We start from the raw sequence: 21,173 nt of genomic DNA, 5'->3' as shown, positions 1-21,173 counted from the left end.
ATTTGTTCATCATTACTTTTGTTTTAGCCATATTCATCTTTAGTCCAAAATCCTTACTAACTCTGCATAACTGATTAAGATTTTCCTCTTAATTCTTTGGGATCATGGGTTATGATCACAATGTCATCTGTAAATCATAGATGGTTTAGGTACTCTCCATTCACACTCACTCCTTTCTGTGACCAGTCTAATCTTCTGAAAGATTCCTCAAGGGCAGCAGTAAACAACTTCGGAGACATTGTGTCACCTTGTCGAACTCTTTTCTCAATTTATAATTTGCTACTGTCTTTGTCTAGACTAATAAAGCACGTAGCATTTTCATATATTTTCTTCAAAATCATAATATATGGGGTATCTATGCCTTGTCTTTCCAGTGACCAAAACATTGCCTTATGCTGTATGAAGTAAAATGCCTTTTCATAATCCACAAATGACAGGCATAATGGTGTTTTATATTCATTTGCTTTCTCCATTAGCTGTGATGTTACGTGAAGGTTATCCACAGTTGAGAATCCTGTCCTAAATCCAGCTTGCTCTTTCAGTTGATTCTCATCAAGTATTCTTTGTAATCTGTTAGTAATGTGAACAACTTGTAAATGTGGGATAACAAGTTAATTGGTCTATAATTTCCAATTTCTAATTTATCTCCTTTCTTTTGTAGAAAAACTATGATTGCCTTATTCCACTCCTTGGGCATCATGACTTTTTCTAATGCAATTTGTGAAGAGTCTTGCCAGTTTTTGAGTCATGTCTCTTCCTCCCAATTTTAACAACTCTACAGTAACTTCATCTTCCCCCGGGGCTTTCTTGTTCTTCATTTTCTTCAATGCATGTTCTACCTCATCAGGAAGGATACCAAGTATATAAGTGTTACTAATTTGCAATCCGTCTTCCCCACTGCTGGCATCATTCCCTCGTTCCTTGTATAACTCTTTATAGTAGTCTTCTGCTATTTGAATTATGCCTTCTCTGCTATTTATAAGTACAACATCGCTATTCTTCAGTTTCAGTATCATTTGTCTTTTTGTATTACTGCTGATGTAAATCCTTTTTTTTTTTTCCCCCTTAATGCTTGTTCTACTTTGTGAAAAACCTCAATTTTATCCCTGTCAGTGTTTATCTTGCTCTTTATTTGTTGTCTTCGGTTCATGATGACAAGTGTTTCTTGACTAATTTTTTCTTCTTTGGATTTCTTTTTACCTATAAGTTTCTTGGGCTTTATCGCTTTCAAAAAAGTTGTAGTATTCCTCGTCGATACCTTGGTCCTGAACCGTCTGCAGAAGCTCAAACTTGTTCTTAAGTTCCAGTACATACTACTTTTTCTCCTCTTCTGTTATCTCGAAGACCTTCGTATTATTTACTCGAGTCGGTTTTTTCCTTTCTTTTCTTACATCTATATCAAGTGTGCATCCTACCATTCTGCGATCACTTTCAAAGCTTACCTTGTTCAGAACGGTAACATCCGTCACGATATATCTTGTTAGTGAGGATGAAGTCGATTTCATTAGTCGTTAATCCATTTGGGCTCTTCCATGTCCACTTTCTGTTCACCTTTTTCTTGAAAAAGTGTTCATTACTGACATTCCTCGAGATTCTGAAATTTCCACAAGTCTTTCACCTCTTACATTTCTTTCACCAATTCCAAAATCTGCTATAGTTCTCCTTTCTGCACTGTTTTGTCTCTTTTCAGCCTTAGCATTGAAGTCCCCTAAATTGATAGTGTACTGGGTTTTCTGCTCATCTAGAAGACTCTCAATTTCAGTGTACATTTCTTCAACCTCTTCATCATCATGGTTCGATGTTGGTGCATAAATCATTATAACCTTCAGCTTGTACATCTTAGAAATCCTGAGTATTAGTCTTGACATCCTTGGTGTTGTACTTTTGAATCCCAAAATGTTGTTTTTTATATCTTTACGGACCAGAAAACCAACTCCACCTTCACTCCTTTCACTGTTTCCATTGGTGTACAGCAGATTTCCACTTGATAAACTTGAGATTCATTTCTTCTTGTTTCAGTCAGACCAATGATATTCCAATTCACATTTTCTAATTCCTTTTCCAGCTCTAATATCCTATCTTCACCAATGAGCGATCTTACGTTGTAACAGGCCAAGTTCAGTTTCTGTGCACGGCAGCCTGGTCATACCCAGAGATTCTTAGCACCCTCTGCTTCCACTCTGATCCTCTCGCTGCCGTAAGAGGGGAAGTGAAAGCAGCTGGGGACTGAGGGCCATTTGTTTCATCAGGCTGTCAAGTGCTGGAGAGTTTGATCTTTTCCTCTTCACACTGACCAAGCATTTTGAAGAGAATCACTCTACACGTTCGTTGCCACCTGAATGAAGTAACGTGGCTTACCATCGAGAAGGTGTGCATGAGTGGATTTTTGGAAGGCAGGCCAACCAGACTTCTTCTAAATCTTCTGAAATAGAAAGAAATTGGATCAATCAGTGTTTTAGACCGAGTGTCTGATAACACACAGAATGCCTGTTCCCCCTCTAAGCCCCCCACCAGTGAATATAACTGAGTGTTCCAGTGAATATAATTGAGTAACTGATCAGTGAAGTAATGTAGGATCATCTTGACATGAATGCAGTTACATGGCAATCACAGAGTCATTAAGGGAAGATCTTGTCTGATTAATCTCATCAGTGACTATGGTGCAGTAACAATGAAAATGAATGCAAAAAATAAATTTTATCATATACTTTAATTTCAACAAACTTTTGATACTGTTCCACATGAAAGACCTATACAAACGAGAATAGTATGGCATTACGGGCAACTTACTACTACAGACAAAGGGAACGTTGAGTGGCAGATAGAGACTGATTATTAACATGCACTGCTTTTCTTGCTTTTCTAGCAGTGTAAAGTTATTAGTGGAATTCCTCAGGGATCCCTTAATATGAAGTTTTTAGTATTTATTAATGAAACCAATAAAGGCACATCAAGCTTACTGTTTTCAGACGGAAAGGTGGTTAATGATAGGAATCAAGGCATACTAGCCAGAAGGGCTGAGAAGTGGCAATTAAGGTTTAACATTTAAAAATGAAATGGGAAGCCATAATCCTGGCATAACATACCAATAGGATGGCAATGCACTCAAGATAGTGGGGAAATAAAAAGAGCTGGGGGTAATTATACAGAGTGGCATGAAGTTTTCTGAGCAGTGTAGGCAGGCTGCTAGGACAACTGCTGGGATTCCGTCAGTGATATATAAGAATTTTTTCAGCAGGGACAGGCGGTAATTGTCCTGTTATATGAGCAATGCTTAGGCTGCATCTCGAGTACTGCATACATACATCTGGAAGTCTCATATCAGGAAGGATGTGGATATACTGGAATGGGTGCAGAGAAGGGCAAGAAGGACAATAATAGCAGGGTAGATTTCTACCATACACAACCTACAAAAGGGTTAATTATTCGTAAATTAACATGTTTATTTAATTAAATATTTGAATTATAGCATTTATAGCATTCCTTTGTTTAAAATGTGTATTAATTTTTTTAATTACTAAATTATTCTGTAAAATCTGAAAGTGTGATGCTGCTATACACTTCAAGAACACAAAAGGGTACAGTACCATAAAAGATTTCAATTCTGCAAATTGCTTGTTTCTTATTTGGTTTTTAGGAGCATTAGCAACTAAGGCTATATTGCTCCGGGATATGCGGTGGTCATTCCCTGACCTTTCCGCATCCTCCATATTTGGTGGTGACAGGCTCAAACCCCGGTCTAATCAAGAAGCGTGTGCTACTCACTGCTGCTCCTTCCCACCTGGCTACGGAGGCGCCTCTGCAAATTGCAGCATCTGGAAACTAGGCATCTGCAATAAAATTGGTTGAAGTATTTAAGGCCTTAAATGGATTGAGTAAATTAAATGCAGATGGCATCCTAACCCTTAATAAGACAACACATATAAGCAGACATAAATTAAAATTAAAGGGATGGCTGTAGGGTAGATGTGTGAAAATTTGTTTCTTTTGTCAGAAAGTTGATTAATTGTTGGAATAAATTTCCATCTGGTGTTGTGGAGGTGGGTAGCTTAAGTAAATGGAAATTTTAGTTAGAATTAGAAAACTTATAATCAAGGATGGACAGATGACATGGGTAGTACTTTTTTTCCTCCCCCTCCTGCTGATGCTGTATAAGCTTGCTTCCTTGCATAATTTGCCACTACTAATACCAATATGAGTGAACCTCTAGGCATCTTAGATCATAATTTGGTGATCATCTCTTCTCCTCTAGAGCATCTCTCTCATAGCCATTCTCAGCTTCACGATATTTGCATTACAAGAATGCAAAATGGGACAATCTGCTAATTCCAGTTTGCTCAGAATGTGTCAGTGAAGTTATTCTTGTACGGAATAAATTCTCTATTCGACATATTCCAACATAAAATCTCAATTTTTTTTAAAGCCTTAGTTTACCAATAAATGTGCTAAGGCTGTTTGAGATAAGAATGTCTCATATCACAACTGGCTTGCATCCGAATCTCCAGCTTCATTTTTTGTCCAAGTGCACAACAATTGTAAAACAGCTATTAATCTGTCTAAACTAATTTCTGAAAAGGTTTAGGACAGAAATCTTGCTTTTTGTCTATGTGGTAGTTGAGCATTCTGGTCTCTTGCCAAAGCAATTGGCTTTGGAAAGAGAAAATCTACATCATTTTCACAATGCAAAGTTTAGAAGTCCATAACATGGCAACAATTAGATATCATCTTTGATCACTGTTTTTCTGGTTAATGATACCATAAAAATTATATTCATAAGAATAGCAGGTTTTTTTATAAAAATAGTTCTCATAATGCTTATAATTCAGTTACTCAATAGTATTTCCTGTTTTTTTTATAAAAATAGTTCTCATAATGCTCATAATTCAGTTAGTCAATAGTATTTCCTGTTTTTTTTATAAAAATAGTTCTCATAATGCTTATAATTCAGTTACTCAATAGTATTTCCTGTTTTTTTTTATAAAAATAGTTCTCATAATGCTTATAATTCAGTTACTCAATAGTATTTCCTGTTTTTTTTTTTTTTTTTAAACAAAAAACTGTAAAACTTAGCATTGCAAAAAAGTATCTTCTTTGCAGTGGCAATATTTTTTTTCACAACCTCCTCTAGTATACAGATAGCCTCTAGATTAACGTTTGTACTAGAGGTTGTGCAAAGGATCCATAGACTGAATTTTGTTTAAACATTGTTACAAAAGTGTCACATGATATGATAAACATACAAGCAAGATTTGCATAAAGTTTACATCAGTTTCTTACATCAATGGTTGCTGATAAATCAAATTAGTAGCCTGCCTGAAAGAAATCAGAACATGACTTTTAATTGCATTTATATCATTTTCACACTACGGGTAAAAAGAATAATTGTTGAAAATACAAATTTTGAATATATATTCTTAAACAATATCTCGGTAGGTACAGAGTTAAAAAGGATCTTTTCAAGTGCTAAAAACATGGTAGATTACTACCAACACAACCCCCAAAAGGGTTAATTATTTGTAAATTAACATGTTTATTTAATTAAATATTAGAATTATAACATTCCTTTGTTTAAAATATGTATTAATTTTCTTAATTAGTAAATTATTGTGTAAAATCTGAAAGTGTGATGCTGCTATACACTTCAACTACCAAGTTTCATGTTACATCCTTATCAGACAAAGTGGCTTCCCGCTGCAATGGCTAAGATTTTATTTTCTTTCTTTTCATAACGTTTCAGCAGCAAAGAAGGTTTAATTTTCAGATAAAAATAGCAAATATAATAAGAATGCAAGACATTCACATAATAATAAAGATAATAACATAAGGAAATTAACTGTCATGTCAATATGGTCATACTGGCCAGATGGCAAACCTGAGCACCTTTCTAATGCAAAACAGCTGAAATTCCATTAGAAGATATTTTGTACCTGAAGCCCAAGGGGATACAAAACACAGAGAATCAATATTAAATGATAGCTATCCTCTGTTGTTAAGCAGAAATTGTCACAGTGACAAATTGGTTATTATCATCAATTAGCAAGCACTTGCAAGTGCTCCTTCCTCCATTTCAGAGAGAAATAAAAATGAACATCTAGGTATCCTTTTATGCCACTAGTTAAAAATTTTAGAGTGTTCAGTGTATCATGCTCATTGGCAATGAGCATGGTGTGCTACAAAAAATCTGCTGTGCAGTACACTAGCAGAACTCACTATGTGCAACATAACTGTCACATGCATAGGAGAATATATATTTTCTTTCCAATTGCAAATAAAATTGTGTTTTGTTTTTTTTAAGTTTAATGCTTTTGGAAAATAAAAAGAAACATCATTTACCACATACGCATACCTGGTCAATGAAATTATACAAATAAATAAATAAAAATTAACACCTATGATTTGATGGGCAAGCATAGCAATAAAGTGACCCTCTTCAATGAGCACACAGACAAACTTTGGAAAATTTAGTTCCCAAAGTGTGTAGTATCATCATCAAATTTCCAGAATTTACAGATCATTCTTCTAAATTAAAAATTTATTAGGACACATTACTGCTACAACTGATTATTTTCATAATAATTGTACACATACCTCAGAAGTATACGATTTACCATCATTCTCTGTAAAAGTCTCTGCAGGTGGAAGATCAGGCAGCCTAACAGCAGCTTATAGAAGAAAGGAAATTTTAATTAAAAAAAGTGCATGTTCATCTTTGAAAGGAAAAACATTTTTAATTTAACACACACACACACACACACACACTTACAAAAAGTATTGGCACAAGTAATGAATAAGCACATTTTTTTTAAAGACAGAATGCAGTAACTCACAGGTATTAATGATAGTACAGAGGGTCAAGATGTCAACATGCACCAGCTGCTTTATCACACACAGTACATGAGTTTGTGTCCATAAGCACATTTACACTTTGCAGGCCAAAATTCCTGAAATAACTAATGAGCCCCCACCTACTCCCTCTGCCTGACTAACTACAGCCTGATTGAAGAGGACTTCAAGGATTCCTCTGTCCTCTTCAGAGAATTAGAGATGATGAAACTCACCTGGGGGCTCACATCTGGTGAGTATGGGCTTGGCACACCCAGGGTCCTGAGCTAGATATCATTATTCTTCCCTCTCTTGGTGATTCCTTTCTACTTCTGGCCCGCACACACACTCTCTCTCTCTCTCTCTCTCAGGGTAATTCAGAAATTTTTTTTTTTTTTGGCTGGTGTAGCATAAGCACCATATGGCTAATAATAATAATAATAACAGAGCTTCCTAACATTCTTAAGACTTTTATCTGGAACATTAGATGTAATGTCAAAAACACCTGATCCTGTCAAAGTTGAGCATCGACCAGAGAGTGATTTTAATTGTGGCAGATTTCTGAACAGTTAAGCATGATATCCAAAACATCATAGCCTAAGTTTCCAAATTATCACTCAAGAAGTCCTAAAATGTATAGAGGCAATTTTTGGTGTTCATACCATATGCATTGCATATGTTATGAACATGGCAGTACTTTTCCTCTAAATACAGCTCATCATGCTACAAAGCACCATTTTCAATGCTTTTTTTTTTTTTTTTTATGAAACCAACAAACATGAGAGGTATTACAACGATAGTACTTAGTACCATGCATAGGTTGAAGGTTGAGAAGATGAAAGAAAATATTTTTTGACATTACACATGAACTTCTGTAGATTGCAATTTTCAGAAAACACGTACGAAGGAAGGTTGTTCCATAAAACAGAAGTTGAATGAACAAATGAAGAAGAAGAAAAGTTGGTTCTGTGAGTTTGAAGTTGGTAAATGGATGATGACTGGTTGCGGCATGTTTGGACTGTTTTGGAAAAGAGAGCGGGAATAACAGAAGCCAATTCAGAAGAACAGTGCCCATAGAAGTATCTATAGAAAAGGCATGTAACAGAAAGAGAACATCTGTGAGACAAAGAATGGAGAGACTCTGTAAGAGATGTCTTTAATTAACCCAACTGCCCTCTTTTGAATGGAATCTAGAAACCTCAGAGAGGTTTTGGGGACACCACCCCAAATATCGGAAAAATATTCCGTGGTAGGGCAGATTTGCGATCTGTACAGAGTGAACAAGTTTGGAAGAAAAGTAACACCAAGAGCAAAAGGGAGAACCCACTTTTTTTTAAATGCAGAGGAAGCAATACAGTGGATTCCAGTTATTTGGGCCACCGGTTAATCAGGGTAGTCATTTATTTAGGGCAAATCTTAAAAAACCCAATCGAGAAAACAGCCAGGGTTTACTTCACTTAATTGGGACAACATGCCGTTTAATCGAGGCAGGAGATCGCAGCACTGGAGATTACCCTACGATTGTCTCTGACCGTATCACATAGTTTGGTTGAATTTCTGGAGATCGCAACCATAAAACAAAAAAAAAAACAATTAGCATTCACCTGTTTATTGGGCTTTTCTGTTAGTGCAATCTATCATAAATGGATAATAAACTCGATCTTACTGAATTTGTGATAATACCGAAAGCTGGAATTCTGTGGGTTATTATGGTGAAATGTGTTTACACTTCTACTCCGTTCTCACTTGCGCGTATCGTGTTACTTGAAATTTGTGTATGCTGTGTTCTTTGTGATTTATTGCTTATCTTTTTACGGTTTTAAATTTTAACCCTCCCCCACAAATGTCAGTGAACAGAAATGTCAACTAGTTAGTATGTACATATTACGGTACGTATTAATTATTCCGATTATCACGTATATTCTTCCGATTTTCAGATATCATTTAATTTTTTAATTGGTAAGGTAATAAAGGGTAAATTTGTGCTTAATATTTCTTTACTTTTATAGCCTGTAGATAATATTCTTCCTTTTCACTAATTAGAATTGCTGTTTAATAGAATTAAAATTCAATTTACAAACGTGATCACAATGATCGGCATTTACTACACATCGTATAGTGAACATTGCTTTACTATGGTGACTCCACCGTAACGTGATTTGATTGTACAGTGAACCAATTGTAAAGTGGGGGTCCATTGTGAACCTTCGGATAATTGGGGCAGCCACTTTTTTTTTTGTTGGCTTTCATACAAAGTCAACAAAAAACATGCCAAAATACTAACCTGAGAAGAAAATTGAAATTATTAATCAGACATACAGTTGGAAATCAATTTTGGATTTCTTTTTTAATAGTCAAATTAAATGCTTACTGAAAACTAAATGTTTATAGAAGTAGTAGAATTTAAATGTCCTAATCCTAGTTTTAAATCAGTTCCTAAATTGTTGTATTAGAAAAGATGGACTCATCGCACAAGTTTTTTTTTTTTTTCAAAAAGGCAATGAAACAGTGTCATTTCACCAGATATGCATATAAATAAATGCATAAAATACAATGCCTGCCAAACATTAAATAAAATTTCAAAGATTTTTCCTTGAATATTCTGTGCTTAAAATATGCAGTTAAAAGATACTGATAATTACCTGGCTCACTCAGTGTTTCCTCATCCTTATTTTTCTCAACTGGAGGTGGTGGGCCAATAACAGGGTCTAGGAAATATTCAGTATGCTTTGAAATAAAAAATGTTTATATTTATAATAATAATTAGTAAATTTATAGATAAAATTATCTTTGTGCCTTAGTACAATTAAAGTTCAAAAATAAGGTTTGAAACAATTAATGACACATCACTTCATAGGTATTTTGGATATACTAAAATGAGAAATTTATAATGCTACCCATATGCCGTATTTTACATCTGTCAATGGTTAACTTCAATTACCACTTGTCAGCCCAACTGCCTAAGTTTTAAAGATTTTTATGCAATAGCATAACCCTGATTACTGTCATACACATCATGCCAACTTAGACATTTTAAGCCTAAGCTTAATATCTAAGCACATGCTTCATCAGTATCATTAGTAAATACTGAAAATAACAATAGGCCCATAACAGAAGCATAGGATGTCTCTACTAATACCATGAGTCCAAAAAGAGCCATGCCCATTTATAAATACTCTGTCTTCTCCCACTTAACAATCATCACTTTACCCATAGCCCATTGATAAATAGTTCACCCCTATTGCCACACTGCTCCAATTTGTACAGCAGTCTTTCATGAGTGTTAAAAAAGTTTTCTGAAATCTAAATATATGATGACAAATTTTTTTTTTTGCGTCCAATTCCTTTATTTTAATGGAAGGTGTTGGGAATTTCGAGCTCTGTTGCAGGTCATCATGGAGCAAGTAAATACATGGACTGTAATAGTAATAGAGGCATGTGATGCAAGAAAGCAAGCGTATGAGCTTATGTAGCATCAGCAAAAAAAAAAAAAAAAAAAAAAATTTCATACAATCATTCCCTCTAAATGTTTGTCCAGTTCCTCCTTGAATTTATTTAAGCTATCAACTTCCACAATGACAGATGGAAGTTTTTTCCAGCAATTAACCACCCGGTGGCTAAAGGCAAATTTCTGCACATCTATTCTACTACTGTCTTTCCTCAATTCCCCCTTAGGTTCATAATCTGAGCAAGTGGAAGAATCCCATTAGAATTCAGCATGCTAAACCCATTCAAGGCCTTATAACCTCAATCAGATCACCTCGCAGGTGCCTAGTCTCCAGCCACTGTAATTTCCAGGACTTAAGCCTCTCTTGGTAAGAGGATCCCTTCATTCCCCTCACCAATCTTGTTGCTCTTCCCTATACACACTCAAGCAAATCTGCATTCTTCCTAAAATGAGGCTTCCAGACCTGTATGTAATACTCAAGGCATGGCCTGACTATTGCCTTATACAGAGGGACAATCACCTCCTTTTCCCTGCTAGCAAAATTCCTGTATATCATTGACAAAACCCCATGACCTGCTCTTGCAGCCTGTCTGCACTGCTCAGAAAACCATATCTAACTACACAATTACTCCCAGATCTTTTTCATTTTCTACCACCTTAACACATTCGCTGCCGATCACGCACCAGCGCGTGATGTCGCAGCAGTATTGAAGAGCCGATCACGCTCTGGGGTGGGATGTGGCATCATTACCCAGTAGCCAATCACCCGCGGGTGCAGGATTCATTAGACTTTTGTATGAAGTTGTCAACTTCAGTTGGCATTGTGTTTCTGCTGTGTATATTTGTTTCGGCGTCAAGTTAAGGGTGTAAACTATGTGTAGTTGTATGTGGTGTTGAATATTTTGTTATGTGACGTGCGGAAAAGCCTTGTAATATGAGTTGTGCAGATGACAGTTTAGCAGGCCAGTCGTGCCCAAAAAGAAGAAAAGTGCAATATAAAAAATCCCTTACAGATGAAGAAATTGCAAAGATGTTGGAGGATTTATCTGATGTATATCCCAGTGACGTCAGTTACGACGATGACGAAGATTTTATCCCTCCAAAGGACGATTCGGAAAGTGTAGATGAAGAAGATATTGTGGAAGAGGCTACACTTTCACTGCAGGATCCCAGTAAGTTGGAAAACGTCATAGATGACGCAACATCAATGAAACAGTTTCGTTTCACAAAATCCGAGTCTTTGCTGCAACCCGTGCCAGGTGATAATCCAATAGATTACTTTCGTAATTTATTTACCGACAATATCTTGGATGAAATAATTACACAAACAAATGTTTATGCTCATGAAATACTTCTTCCCCGAGAAAATAAAGAACATTCTCGAATAAATGCATGGAAGGACACCACTAGAGATGAAATACTGGTATTTTTAGGATTAATTTTACATATGGGAACCATTCGACTGAACCGCATACAAGATTGAAAACAGATAAGCTGTTCGGATTACATGTGTTCGCAGATAACATGAGCAGGAATCGTTTCTTATTATTACTGCGGGCCTTGCATTTTGCAAAAAATCCAGAAAAGAAAGAGGTATGTCCACAGGATCGCCTATATAAAATTCGAAAAATGGTGAATCTGTTCAATGCACGAATGTCGGAAATATATTATCCAGGACATGAGATTAGCTTAGATGAGTCTATGATTTTGTGGCGTGGAAGGCTTGTTTTTCGACAGTACATTCAAAACAAATGCCATAAGTACGGCATCAAGTTATATATGATCACAATGCCTACTGGCATGGTTATCAAATTTCAAGCGTATACCGGTATGTTGAATGATTCTGGTGGAAAAGGACATGCACAAAAAGTCACCATGAACTTACTTGATGGGATGTTAGATGTTGGGTATAGCATATTTATGGACAATTATTACAATAGCTATGAACTCGCTAAGTGTCTCGCTGACAGACAAACCCATTGTACTGGGACAATCAGAAGTAATAGGAAAACATTTCCGAAAGAGGTTCGAGAAAAAAAGCTGAAGAAAGGGGAAACATTATCAAGTTGTGCCCGTGGTGTAATGATTGCTAAGTGGAAGGACAGAAGAGATGTCAGTTACATATCTACAGAATACCAAAATGATATGGTGGAAATGCAGAACAAACGAGGCGAACTGAAGTCAAGCCATTGCCTACAATTGAGTATAATAGGTTTATGTCAGGCATTGACAAGCAAGATCAAATGCTTGCCTATTATCCTTGCGAAAGGAAAACCATTAGGTGGCCTACAAAAATATTTATGCATATTTTGCAACTAATAATGATCAATGCATACCATATCTATAATAAATATTCACATAACAAGGTGCAACTTTATGACTTCTGTTTATCAGTGATCAGATCTTTATTGAAACAGCCATCTGATCTCCCTCTTACTGTGCATGATGTACCTGAACTGGAACATGTGCTCAAACCACGGGAAGAAAGAAAAGGTGGAAAGATATTGAGGAAGCAATGCAAACGTTGCTATTCTGAAGGGAAACGTAAGGATACAATCTATATCTGCAGTTTGTGAAGGATCACCCAGCTATTGCTTAGATTGTGCGAAAATTATTCATAAGTAACATTCTTACACATAGTATTTATAATCTGTAGTGGTTCAGTATGAAATAAAACGTATTTCTTAATGTTACCATGTTTTTTGTTTTATTATTTACAAACTACATTATTATGTTTTTGTGTCATGCGCCAGCGCGTGATTCGGCATTTAAAGCCAAATTTGACCTCCAGTGCCTATCACGCGCTGGCGCGTGAATCTCCAAATCTTTTGGAAACTGTTTATACGACACTTAAATATTGATATCGTATACCGAACAATCCCTTATTACCAATTTTCAAACTTTTTCGTTATGGAAACACAGTCGGCTTCTGGCGATAGTCTCCACCTTCTGTGCCGGGCTATTGACGATAGCATGCTGCCTCATGACCGGCTGCGAACGTGTTAAGTGTAGTACCACACAGTTGGTACTGTGTGGTACACAGTAATTCCTCTGGGGTTACTTCTATCCATATGCAGTACTTTGCATTTGTCAATGTTAAACTTCTGTTGCCACTTCTCAGCCCATCTGCCAAAAACTTTCTAGATCCTGTTGCAGTAGCACACTGCCATTACTGTCATTAACAACTCTGTGTTGGCATAACTAAGAATAAGAACAGTTGCATGTATGTATACCTACAGGTACACTAATGCTAGGAGCATAGTAAATAAATTTGATGTACTGATTAAGCCATCAAATTCAGACACTGTAGAAATATCAGAGATATAGTGTCACTCACACATGTAAGGCATGAAGAATTTAGATGTGAGGGAGATCGGTGTGTACAGAAAGGGCATACAGGAATGGGGGGCTTGTGCTCTTAGTTAAGAAGCCCCCACTCACACCTTGCTAGTGCAGTTGCATATCCAGGTATTATCATAAGGGGGTGCTCTTAGTTAAGAAGCCCCCCCTCGAACCTTGCTAGTGCAGTGTCATATCCAGGTATCATCATAAGGGGGAGCATGGTGGCCACGTGTTTGAATTTTTTTTTTTTTTTTTTTGGATAGACCTAGGAACACTTATACACGCACATGTTTTATTGATTGTTATCTTTATTTGAATATTAGGAAAGCATGTGAATAATAATATTAATCACAAAAAATGGCAATTTCGAAACATCTGGCAATAGAACACACGGAACAAACAAGTTTATGAAATACACATAAGAAAATTATAAAAGGAAAATAATAGAAGTATGTGAAGAGGCAGATTTACAGTGAAGCTTAAGCTTCAGTTTCTGGGTGCCCCTCACTTGCACAGGCCCCTTCAAGGCCCTGGTAGGGCCCCTATCAACAACCTCCAGTATCAATCTCCTATCAATATGTTTTTGTAAGATTTGAAAAAGTGAGAGATAATAAGAAAGAGTATGATAAGAATGAAGAGAATAAAGAGAATCAATGGCTTTCTGAGAGGTAAGTATTGTGTAACAAACCTGATTAATTAATTACTATGAGGAAAAAACCAAGCATTTAGATGTTGGAAGCAATTCTGATAGTGTATATCTATACTTCTGTGAAGCTTTGATTTGGTTCCCCGTGAAAAGCAACGGTACAAACTGGAGCATACTGGGATTACTGAGAAGATCTTCCAACAGATTGGGCTGGCTAAGCAAAATGAGACAGAATATGGTAAGTAAGTAAGTAAGTAATGAGTATTCTATAGAGATTACTAATTTAGCAAAGACCAGGCTATGCTGCCCTAGAAAGGCTTAGATCGTTTACACATGTGGTGTGAATGAGATGGAAACAGAAGTTTAATTCTGATAAATTTAAAGTTTTGAATCTGGGGAAGTGAAATATGAATGTGACCTACAGATTAGAAAATACAGAATTAAAGATGATTCAGGGTGAAAAAAGATTAGGGAGTTGCAATACCAAGGAAATATGAAGTTTTCCTTGCATCTGGTGACTAGCATAAAGTAAACATTAACTATATTCAGATCTGGAGGCATCATCCAAAAAAAAAAAAAAAAACTTCTACAGGGGGTCTGAAGAAGGGTAACTAGTTTGGTTAGGAATGCTAAGGGTTGTCTCTAGGGGCACATTAGAAGAATATGGGCTGCAGGGCCAGGGGATCAGGCACCTCAGTAATGACCTGATTAAAGGATTTGAAGATCCTCAAAAAATAAGCAAAATGAATGAGAGTGGTACCTTTACATTGCCAAGTGAAATAAGAACAAGGGGACATAACTATAAAATTTTGGGTAAATAGTCTGATAATGTTCAGATTGTTTGTTCTTAGAACAAAGCAAATTGTGTCTGACTCAGGTGTTTTTTTTTTTTTTTTTTTTTTTGTGATGCAGAATAAGTTCACTTCCTTGCATTGTTTGCCCTGATTAATGCTAATACTAATTCTGAGAGGTAAGTTTTTAATGTGCTTTTATTTTCTTCAGCATTTCAGAAATTGGGTATTGAGCAGACTGCACACAGACAGACAGGAGGATAGAATTTTTTTTTTTTTTTAAATCTGCATATTTAAAAATATGGATGGAATAATTTGAAGGGAAGTTTACAAATATATGTTTGTTGATCAGAATGTCATATTATCAAGAACAATAAAACTAAATATTTTATCTTGGAAGTAAAATGGTAAAGTTGGAATCAAAGGGTCCAGGAGCTGAAAATTGTATGATGCTGATGTAGGTCGTGTTATAACTTATTTTATTATTATTATGGCAAAAAAACAAAATCACTTTTTTTTTTTTTTTTTTTTTAATCATAAAGATTTTTACTTAATTCAACAAAACAATATACCTCCTCTTAGATATAAGTAAATAACTGAAAATTATTTGCCTAAGACATTAATAGAAATCTCATGTGCATATGTTTACTTTTCTGCTATGTTTTTATACAACATAAAATAAAATTTTACTGGTTAATAAACTTTATTTCAAGTTGTTTTGAAAATCATGCTTATCAGTAAAACATTAGAGCTACTTACCTGGATACATAAAATTTTAGGCAATACTGCAAAGTTGCTTTGCAATATATGTCATTAAAACAACACATAGGTGCCTAGTCTCCAGATGCTGCAAATTGCAGCATCTGGTGACTAGGCACCTTCAAGGTGATCTGATTGAGGTGTGTAAAGCATGGCTTGAGCAAGCTCAATGGTGATGGGATTCTACCTCTTGCTAATATTACTCACCTGAGGGGACATAAATTCAAACTGAGGAAAGACAATTGTAGAACAGATGTGCAAAAATTTGCCTTTAGTCAGCGGGTGGTTGATAGTCAGGACAAACTTCCATCTGTCGTTGTGGAGGTGGACAACTTAAATAAGTTCAAGGCAGAACTAGACAAGCATTTGGGGTGAATGGATGAGTGAATTAGGAAGGGTTTTTTTTTTTTTTTTTTTTTTTCTAGTTGATGATATATAAGCTTGCTTTCTTGCACTATATGTTTACTAATGTCAATGCTTATTAACTCACGTATATTCGATACTCTTTGTGACTGACAAGAATAAATCTTAAGTGATGCTGTGTAACAGAGACAATAACCATTACTGATTCTGAAGAAAGAATTAAATTTTCTAATTTAAAGTCTAATTAAACTCCTGGAACAACTGGCTCCAAGCAATTATATTTAGGGAAACAAAATATTGACTTGGGAATTATAATTAGACCTGCATTCTACACTGCAATAGATCCGCATTATTATGCTTTGGTATCTTTATTTCCTTTCCGCATATCTTATTTTAAAAAAAAATAATTGAATGCAAATTAATTATCTGCAGCCAAACTTTCTGTGAATATATATTGCTGAAAACCTGTTATCTTCAGAGTGATGGTAGGGAATCATACAATCCTCATTCAGCCTTACTGTTTATAATTCTGCCCCTCCATGCTCTTCAAAAAACATTTGATACCATCCATCAGATCCAACTCTTTGGGTTCCCTAGTGGCAGATTTTGTGATATGCTTTGCAAATGACTATAGACAATACAATAATAGATGTAAATTACATTTTTTTTTATTGAGAAAAAAATGGTTGAAATAGAAAAAAATTATTGGTAAAATCTTAAAATGCACATCTAAAATTATTTTAAATGAAAAGAAACATTTTCAATGTGCATCAACCACACTTGTGCTATGAATAAGATAAGAATTTAAAGCCTTCGGCAGGGATGGAATTCTCCCACATCCAGAATGAAATGGCATAATAGTATACAAAAACATTAACGCAAAAGGATCACAAGAATAATAGAATTTATCTGTGTTTAAAACCCGGATAACTCTTGTGGTTTTTACTATCCTGAAAATGGCTTTTGTGATCTCTAATTTCTTTATTAACTAACTACAGGCAACTCTTGAACATTTGATTTGTGAACATTCACTATAATGAACATCATACTCATTCAAAATTTCTTAAAGTCACCAATAGATAGAGTTCCTTATCAAACGAAATGGCAAACGTATAGTGAACATAATTGTAAGATTTAAATAAATAAACTTTTAAAAAATATATTTATTACAATAATTATCAGGAAATTGTTGAACTGGGCAATAAAATGGACCTTGATGTGACTGACATGAGAGAGCTTTTGGACTTGCATTTTGAGGAATTAACAACCAATGAAATAATTGAAATAGAGACACATCTAATTTCTGAAGTAACAGAAGAACCTGACATTCCACAGCTTCCCAGAACATTTACAAGGCAGAATTTTAAATCAATTTCTGAGAGGTTGGCAATCATTGAAGAAGAAGACACAAATATGGAAAGAATTTCAAAAGTGAAAAGAGGCGTTTATGACTGTCTAGCATGCTACAGTGAGATTTTTGAAGGAAAAAAAAAAAAAGAATCTAACTGTGCCATCTTTTTTAAAAACATATTTTAAAAAAGTGGAAAACCCAGCTGTTTCTTCATTATCAGATGCTCTTCCATCTGCTTCATCTGCACATAGTGTCACTTATATGTGGAAAATATTGAACTCTGATGAAGATATTGATGAATAAAAGTTGAATACATATATTATGTTAGTACCATTTTATTTATTTCTATTTTGTAACTCTATTTTTTTAATTAAAACTAACAAGTACAAAACTAACAAGTACAAGCAGAGGCAACCCTCATCCTCGAGTCTGAGGACGAGGGTTGGCTGTGCGGACGTGCCTTTCTGCCGCTCTTGGAACAGAGAAGTTTTTTCTGATTTATTTTCTGCTTTATTAGTTTAAATTGACATATTAACTTATTTTCTAGAGTAGCTTTATATTCCTATTTACGGTACTTAAGTTTAAAGTAATTTAGATAGAGATTTTGTAGGTATTACTTAGTATCGGAAAGTATCAAATCCACGTGTTTACCGATTGTAAATAGCCGCCATTGCTACGCGAAAATTAATCAGTAAAATCTATTAATCTTGTCGAACTTCATTGGCAATTAAATTGTACTTTTAACTATACATATAACCACTTAGGTTACGCAATATAAATAATTAGCAAAAATAAATAATTAATACATAACTTGATAAGGAAGTTATATAAAGGGATTTCGTAGATAACACTCGTTACTGAAACAAATATTTTGTAGATAACACTCATAGATTTCGTGGATAACACTCGTTACAGAAATATAAATATAGCGTTATAACCGTGTTGGGTTACAAGTTTAGGATTTAATTTTGTACTGAAATTGAAATTTTTATTGAAAGTAAATCGAAATCATGACTCAAACCAGAGCAGCAAAGCAAAAGGCTCAAGCTAATGGGAATGCTGTGGCTCAGAGAAGAACTGAGGGGGCCAGTTGCCCTCTGAATCACAGCCTTTTAAGATGCACTATTTGCTTGATGTTTGCGGAGCAGTCAGGTATGGGACATGATACTGCCATGGGGGATGTCTTTGTATGTGCGCGATGCAAGGAGTGTAAGGAAATCAGGCGTCAACTCAGCATTGTTATGGGCCTATATGAGAGCTTGAAGGACAGGGTGGATGACCTCGAAGGATTACAAGTGAGGGGCCCATCAAGCTCTCAGCTGCCCACACCAATGCCAGAGCTTGCACATGGTCATCGTGCAACACAGCGGCAGCCCCCAAGGCAGAATGCGCTGGTCCCAAAGGAACTAGTAGTTGTTGGCGACTCTATTGTCAGGGAAATGCGAAACATGCTTTGTAAAAAGGATAGGTGGAACAGGACCAGGGTATGTCTGCCAGGGGCAAAGGTTGATGACGTTGTAGAGCGGATATCATCTTTTAAGGGCACAAAAGGTGATATAGTTGTACACGTTGGCACTAATGATATTAAGAGTAGGAGACCGGCGGAATTACTTAATAAGTACAGATCATGGATGAAAAAAAGCGGTGAATTAGGGTTGAATTTGAAAGTGTCTGCAATTCTGCCCAGACACGATAGGAGAGAGTATATGATGAGAGCCCTGTCGATCAATTCGGCACTGGAAAGATTGTGCAGGACTCAAGGGGTAGAATTTTTTTCAGCCTGGTCTGTACTTGTTAACAGGAGAGACTGCTTCTACAGGGATGGGATGCACTTAAATAGAAAGGTTGCAAGAATGTTTGCTGATGCTATCGAGGCAGTGTTAGGAGGGCCAGAAAACTGCTAGATTGGGGGGATACAAGGACTATAGATTAACAGTAGCCACTGGCAGAGGAGAAAGTGATTCTTGCACTGCTTCTATTGGAATGAGCAGCAGCCTGGAAAATAAGATGCAGGATATTTCAGAGACTGCTGGGAATCATTGGGGTACAAATAAACACATGGGTTGTGTTAGGGTGGCTAAGAGGAAGAGCATGTGCATGTATACTTGCATGTACACCAATGCTAGGAGTCTAGTAAATAAATTTGATGAATTTGAGGTATTGCTCAAAACATCAAAGGCAGATATTGTTGGGATTTCAGAGACGTGGTGTCACACAGATATAAGGAATGCAGAACTGGAATTTGGGGAGTACAATGTCTACAGAAAGGATAGACAGGATAGGAAGGGAGGAGGGGTTATGCTATTAGTTAGGAAACACATAAAATCCAAGGAAGTGAAGCCAGTCAACATCGCTGGACAGTGCAGTGTCGAGTCAGTTTGGTGTGACATAAGCATTGGGAGATCAAAATTGAGAGTAGGAGTGTGCTATAGGCCTAATGACTCTGATGAGTATAATAAGAAACTGTACAGAGAAATAGAGTGGGCCAGTAAATCAGAGAGTCTTATTATGGGGGATTTTAATTTCCCAGATATTGACTGGAATTTGGGGGCTGGTCACTCACACACAAGCAAGGCTTTTGTGGATTTATTGGATGATTGTTTTCTACATCAGCATGTTCGGGAGGCAACTAGAGGGAGTAATACTCTTGATTTGATTATCAGTAGTGATTCTTCATGCATTAAGAATCTGCAGATAAATGAACCACTAGGTGGCAGTGATCACAGTGTTCTGCAGTGGGATTTACTCAAAGAGGTAACTACCATTAGGGGTAAAGGGAAGGGGTATTGCTTTCGTAAAGGCGACTACGGTGGACTGAGACAGTATTTAAATTCTATACAGTGGGATCAACTGATGATGTTACCAACAGCAAATGCAAAATGGGAAGTATTCAAAGAACTTATCTTGGAAGCTACTAGGCTTTACATACCAACTAAGAAATATTGTTCAAGGTTTAGGCCTAAATGGATGTCAGATGAACTAATGAGGCATATGGCAGAGAAGAAAAATGCATGGGATACATACAAATTAACACGTGACACAGAAGCCTATGATAGATACAAGTTGATCTGTAACCAAGTTACAAAGGAGGTTAGGCAGGCGAAGGCAGATTACGAGAAATCCTTGGCAAAGGATGCGAAGAAAAACAGCAAAGAGTTCTTTACTTATGTAAACTCTAGAAGGAAGGGGATGAATCAGATTGGTCCACCTGATATCGATGGGTCAACTGTTGATGATCCTGCTCAGGTAACTAACAAACTAAATGAATATTTTGCATCGACATTCACACATGAGGAGTTATTCAGTGAGGGCAATGCCAGAGGTGTATTCAACTCTGGCAGTAAGCTAGAGAATCTTGTAATTACTGAGAGTAAAGTGGAGGAGAAATTGTTGACGATAAACACAAGAAAGGCACCTGGGGTGGATGGAATCTATCCAGTTATATTAAAGGAGGCAGCATTGGAAGTAAGCAAACCCTTAGCCATAATTATGAGAGCTTCCTTGGACTCAGGGGAGGTACCCATGGACTGGAGATGTGCAAATGTGACCCCAATTCACAAAGGAGGATCAAAGGCTGACACAAGTAATTATAGACCTGTGAGTTTAACTTCTGTTCCCGGAAAATTAATGGAGGCACTGGTTAAAGAAGCA

General features: G+C 36.2%; 2 protein-coding genes across 2 annotated transcripts in view; both read right to left on the bottom strand.

Annotated features, from left to right (window-relative positions):
* Nucleotides 1-6,658, bottom strand: part of LOC150081620 (sorbin and SH3 domain-containing protein 2-like) — a 193,458-nt gene extending 186,800 nt beyond the window's left edge. The window contains exon 1 of the mRNA XM_090379478.1: nucleotides 6,589-6,658. The gene's annotated coding sequence lies outside the window, so the exon portion shown is untranslated. The remainder of the gene's footprint in view (nucleotides 1-6,588) is intronic.
* Nucleotides 6,659-9,101: 2,443 nt separating this feature from the next.
* Nucleotides 9,102-21,173, bottom strand: part of LOC150081619 (uncharacterized) — a 264,024-nt gene continuing 251,952 nt past the window's right edge. The window contains exons 13-14 of the mRNA XM_090380266.1: nucleotides 9,465-9,530; nucleotides 9,102-9,106 (exon numbers count right to left, since the gene is read on the bottom strand). Coding sequence (XP_090236392.1) covers nucleotides 9,102-9,106; nucleotides 9,465-9,530 — 71 coding nt within the window. The remainder of the gene's footprint in view (nucleotides 9,107-9,464; nucleotides 9,531-21,173) is intronic.

This window comes from Mastigoproctus giganteus, chromosome 8 (assembly GCF_048544385.1).
Source record: "Mastigoproctus giganteus isolate SK-2022 chromosome 8, ASM4854438v1, whole genome shotgun sequence".
Lineage (NCBI taxonomy): Eukaryota > Metazoa > Arthropoda > Arachnida > Uropygi > Thelyphonidae > Mastigoproctus > Mastigoproctus giganteus.
Note: the sequence above shows the minus strand (reverse complement) of the source record. Positions and strands in the feature narration are given on the sequence as shown.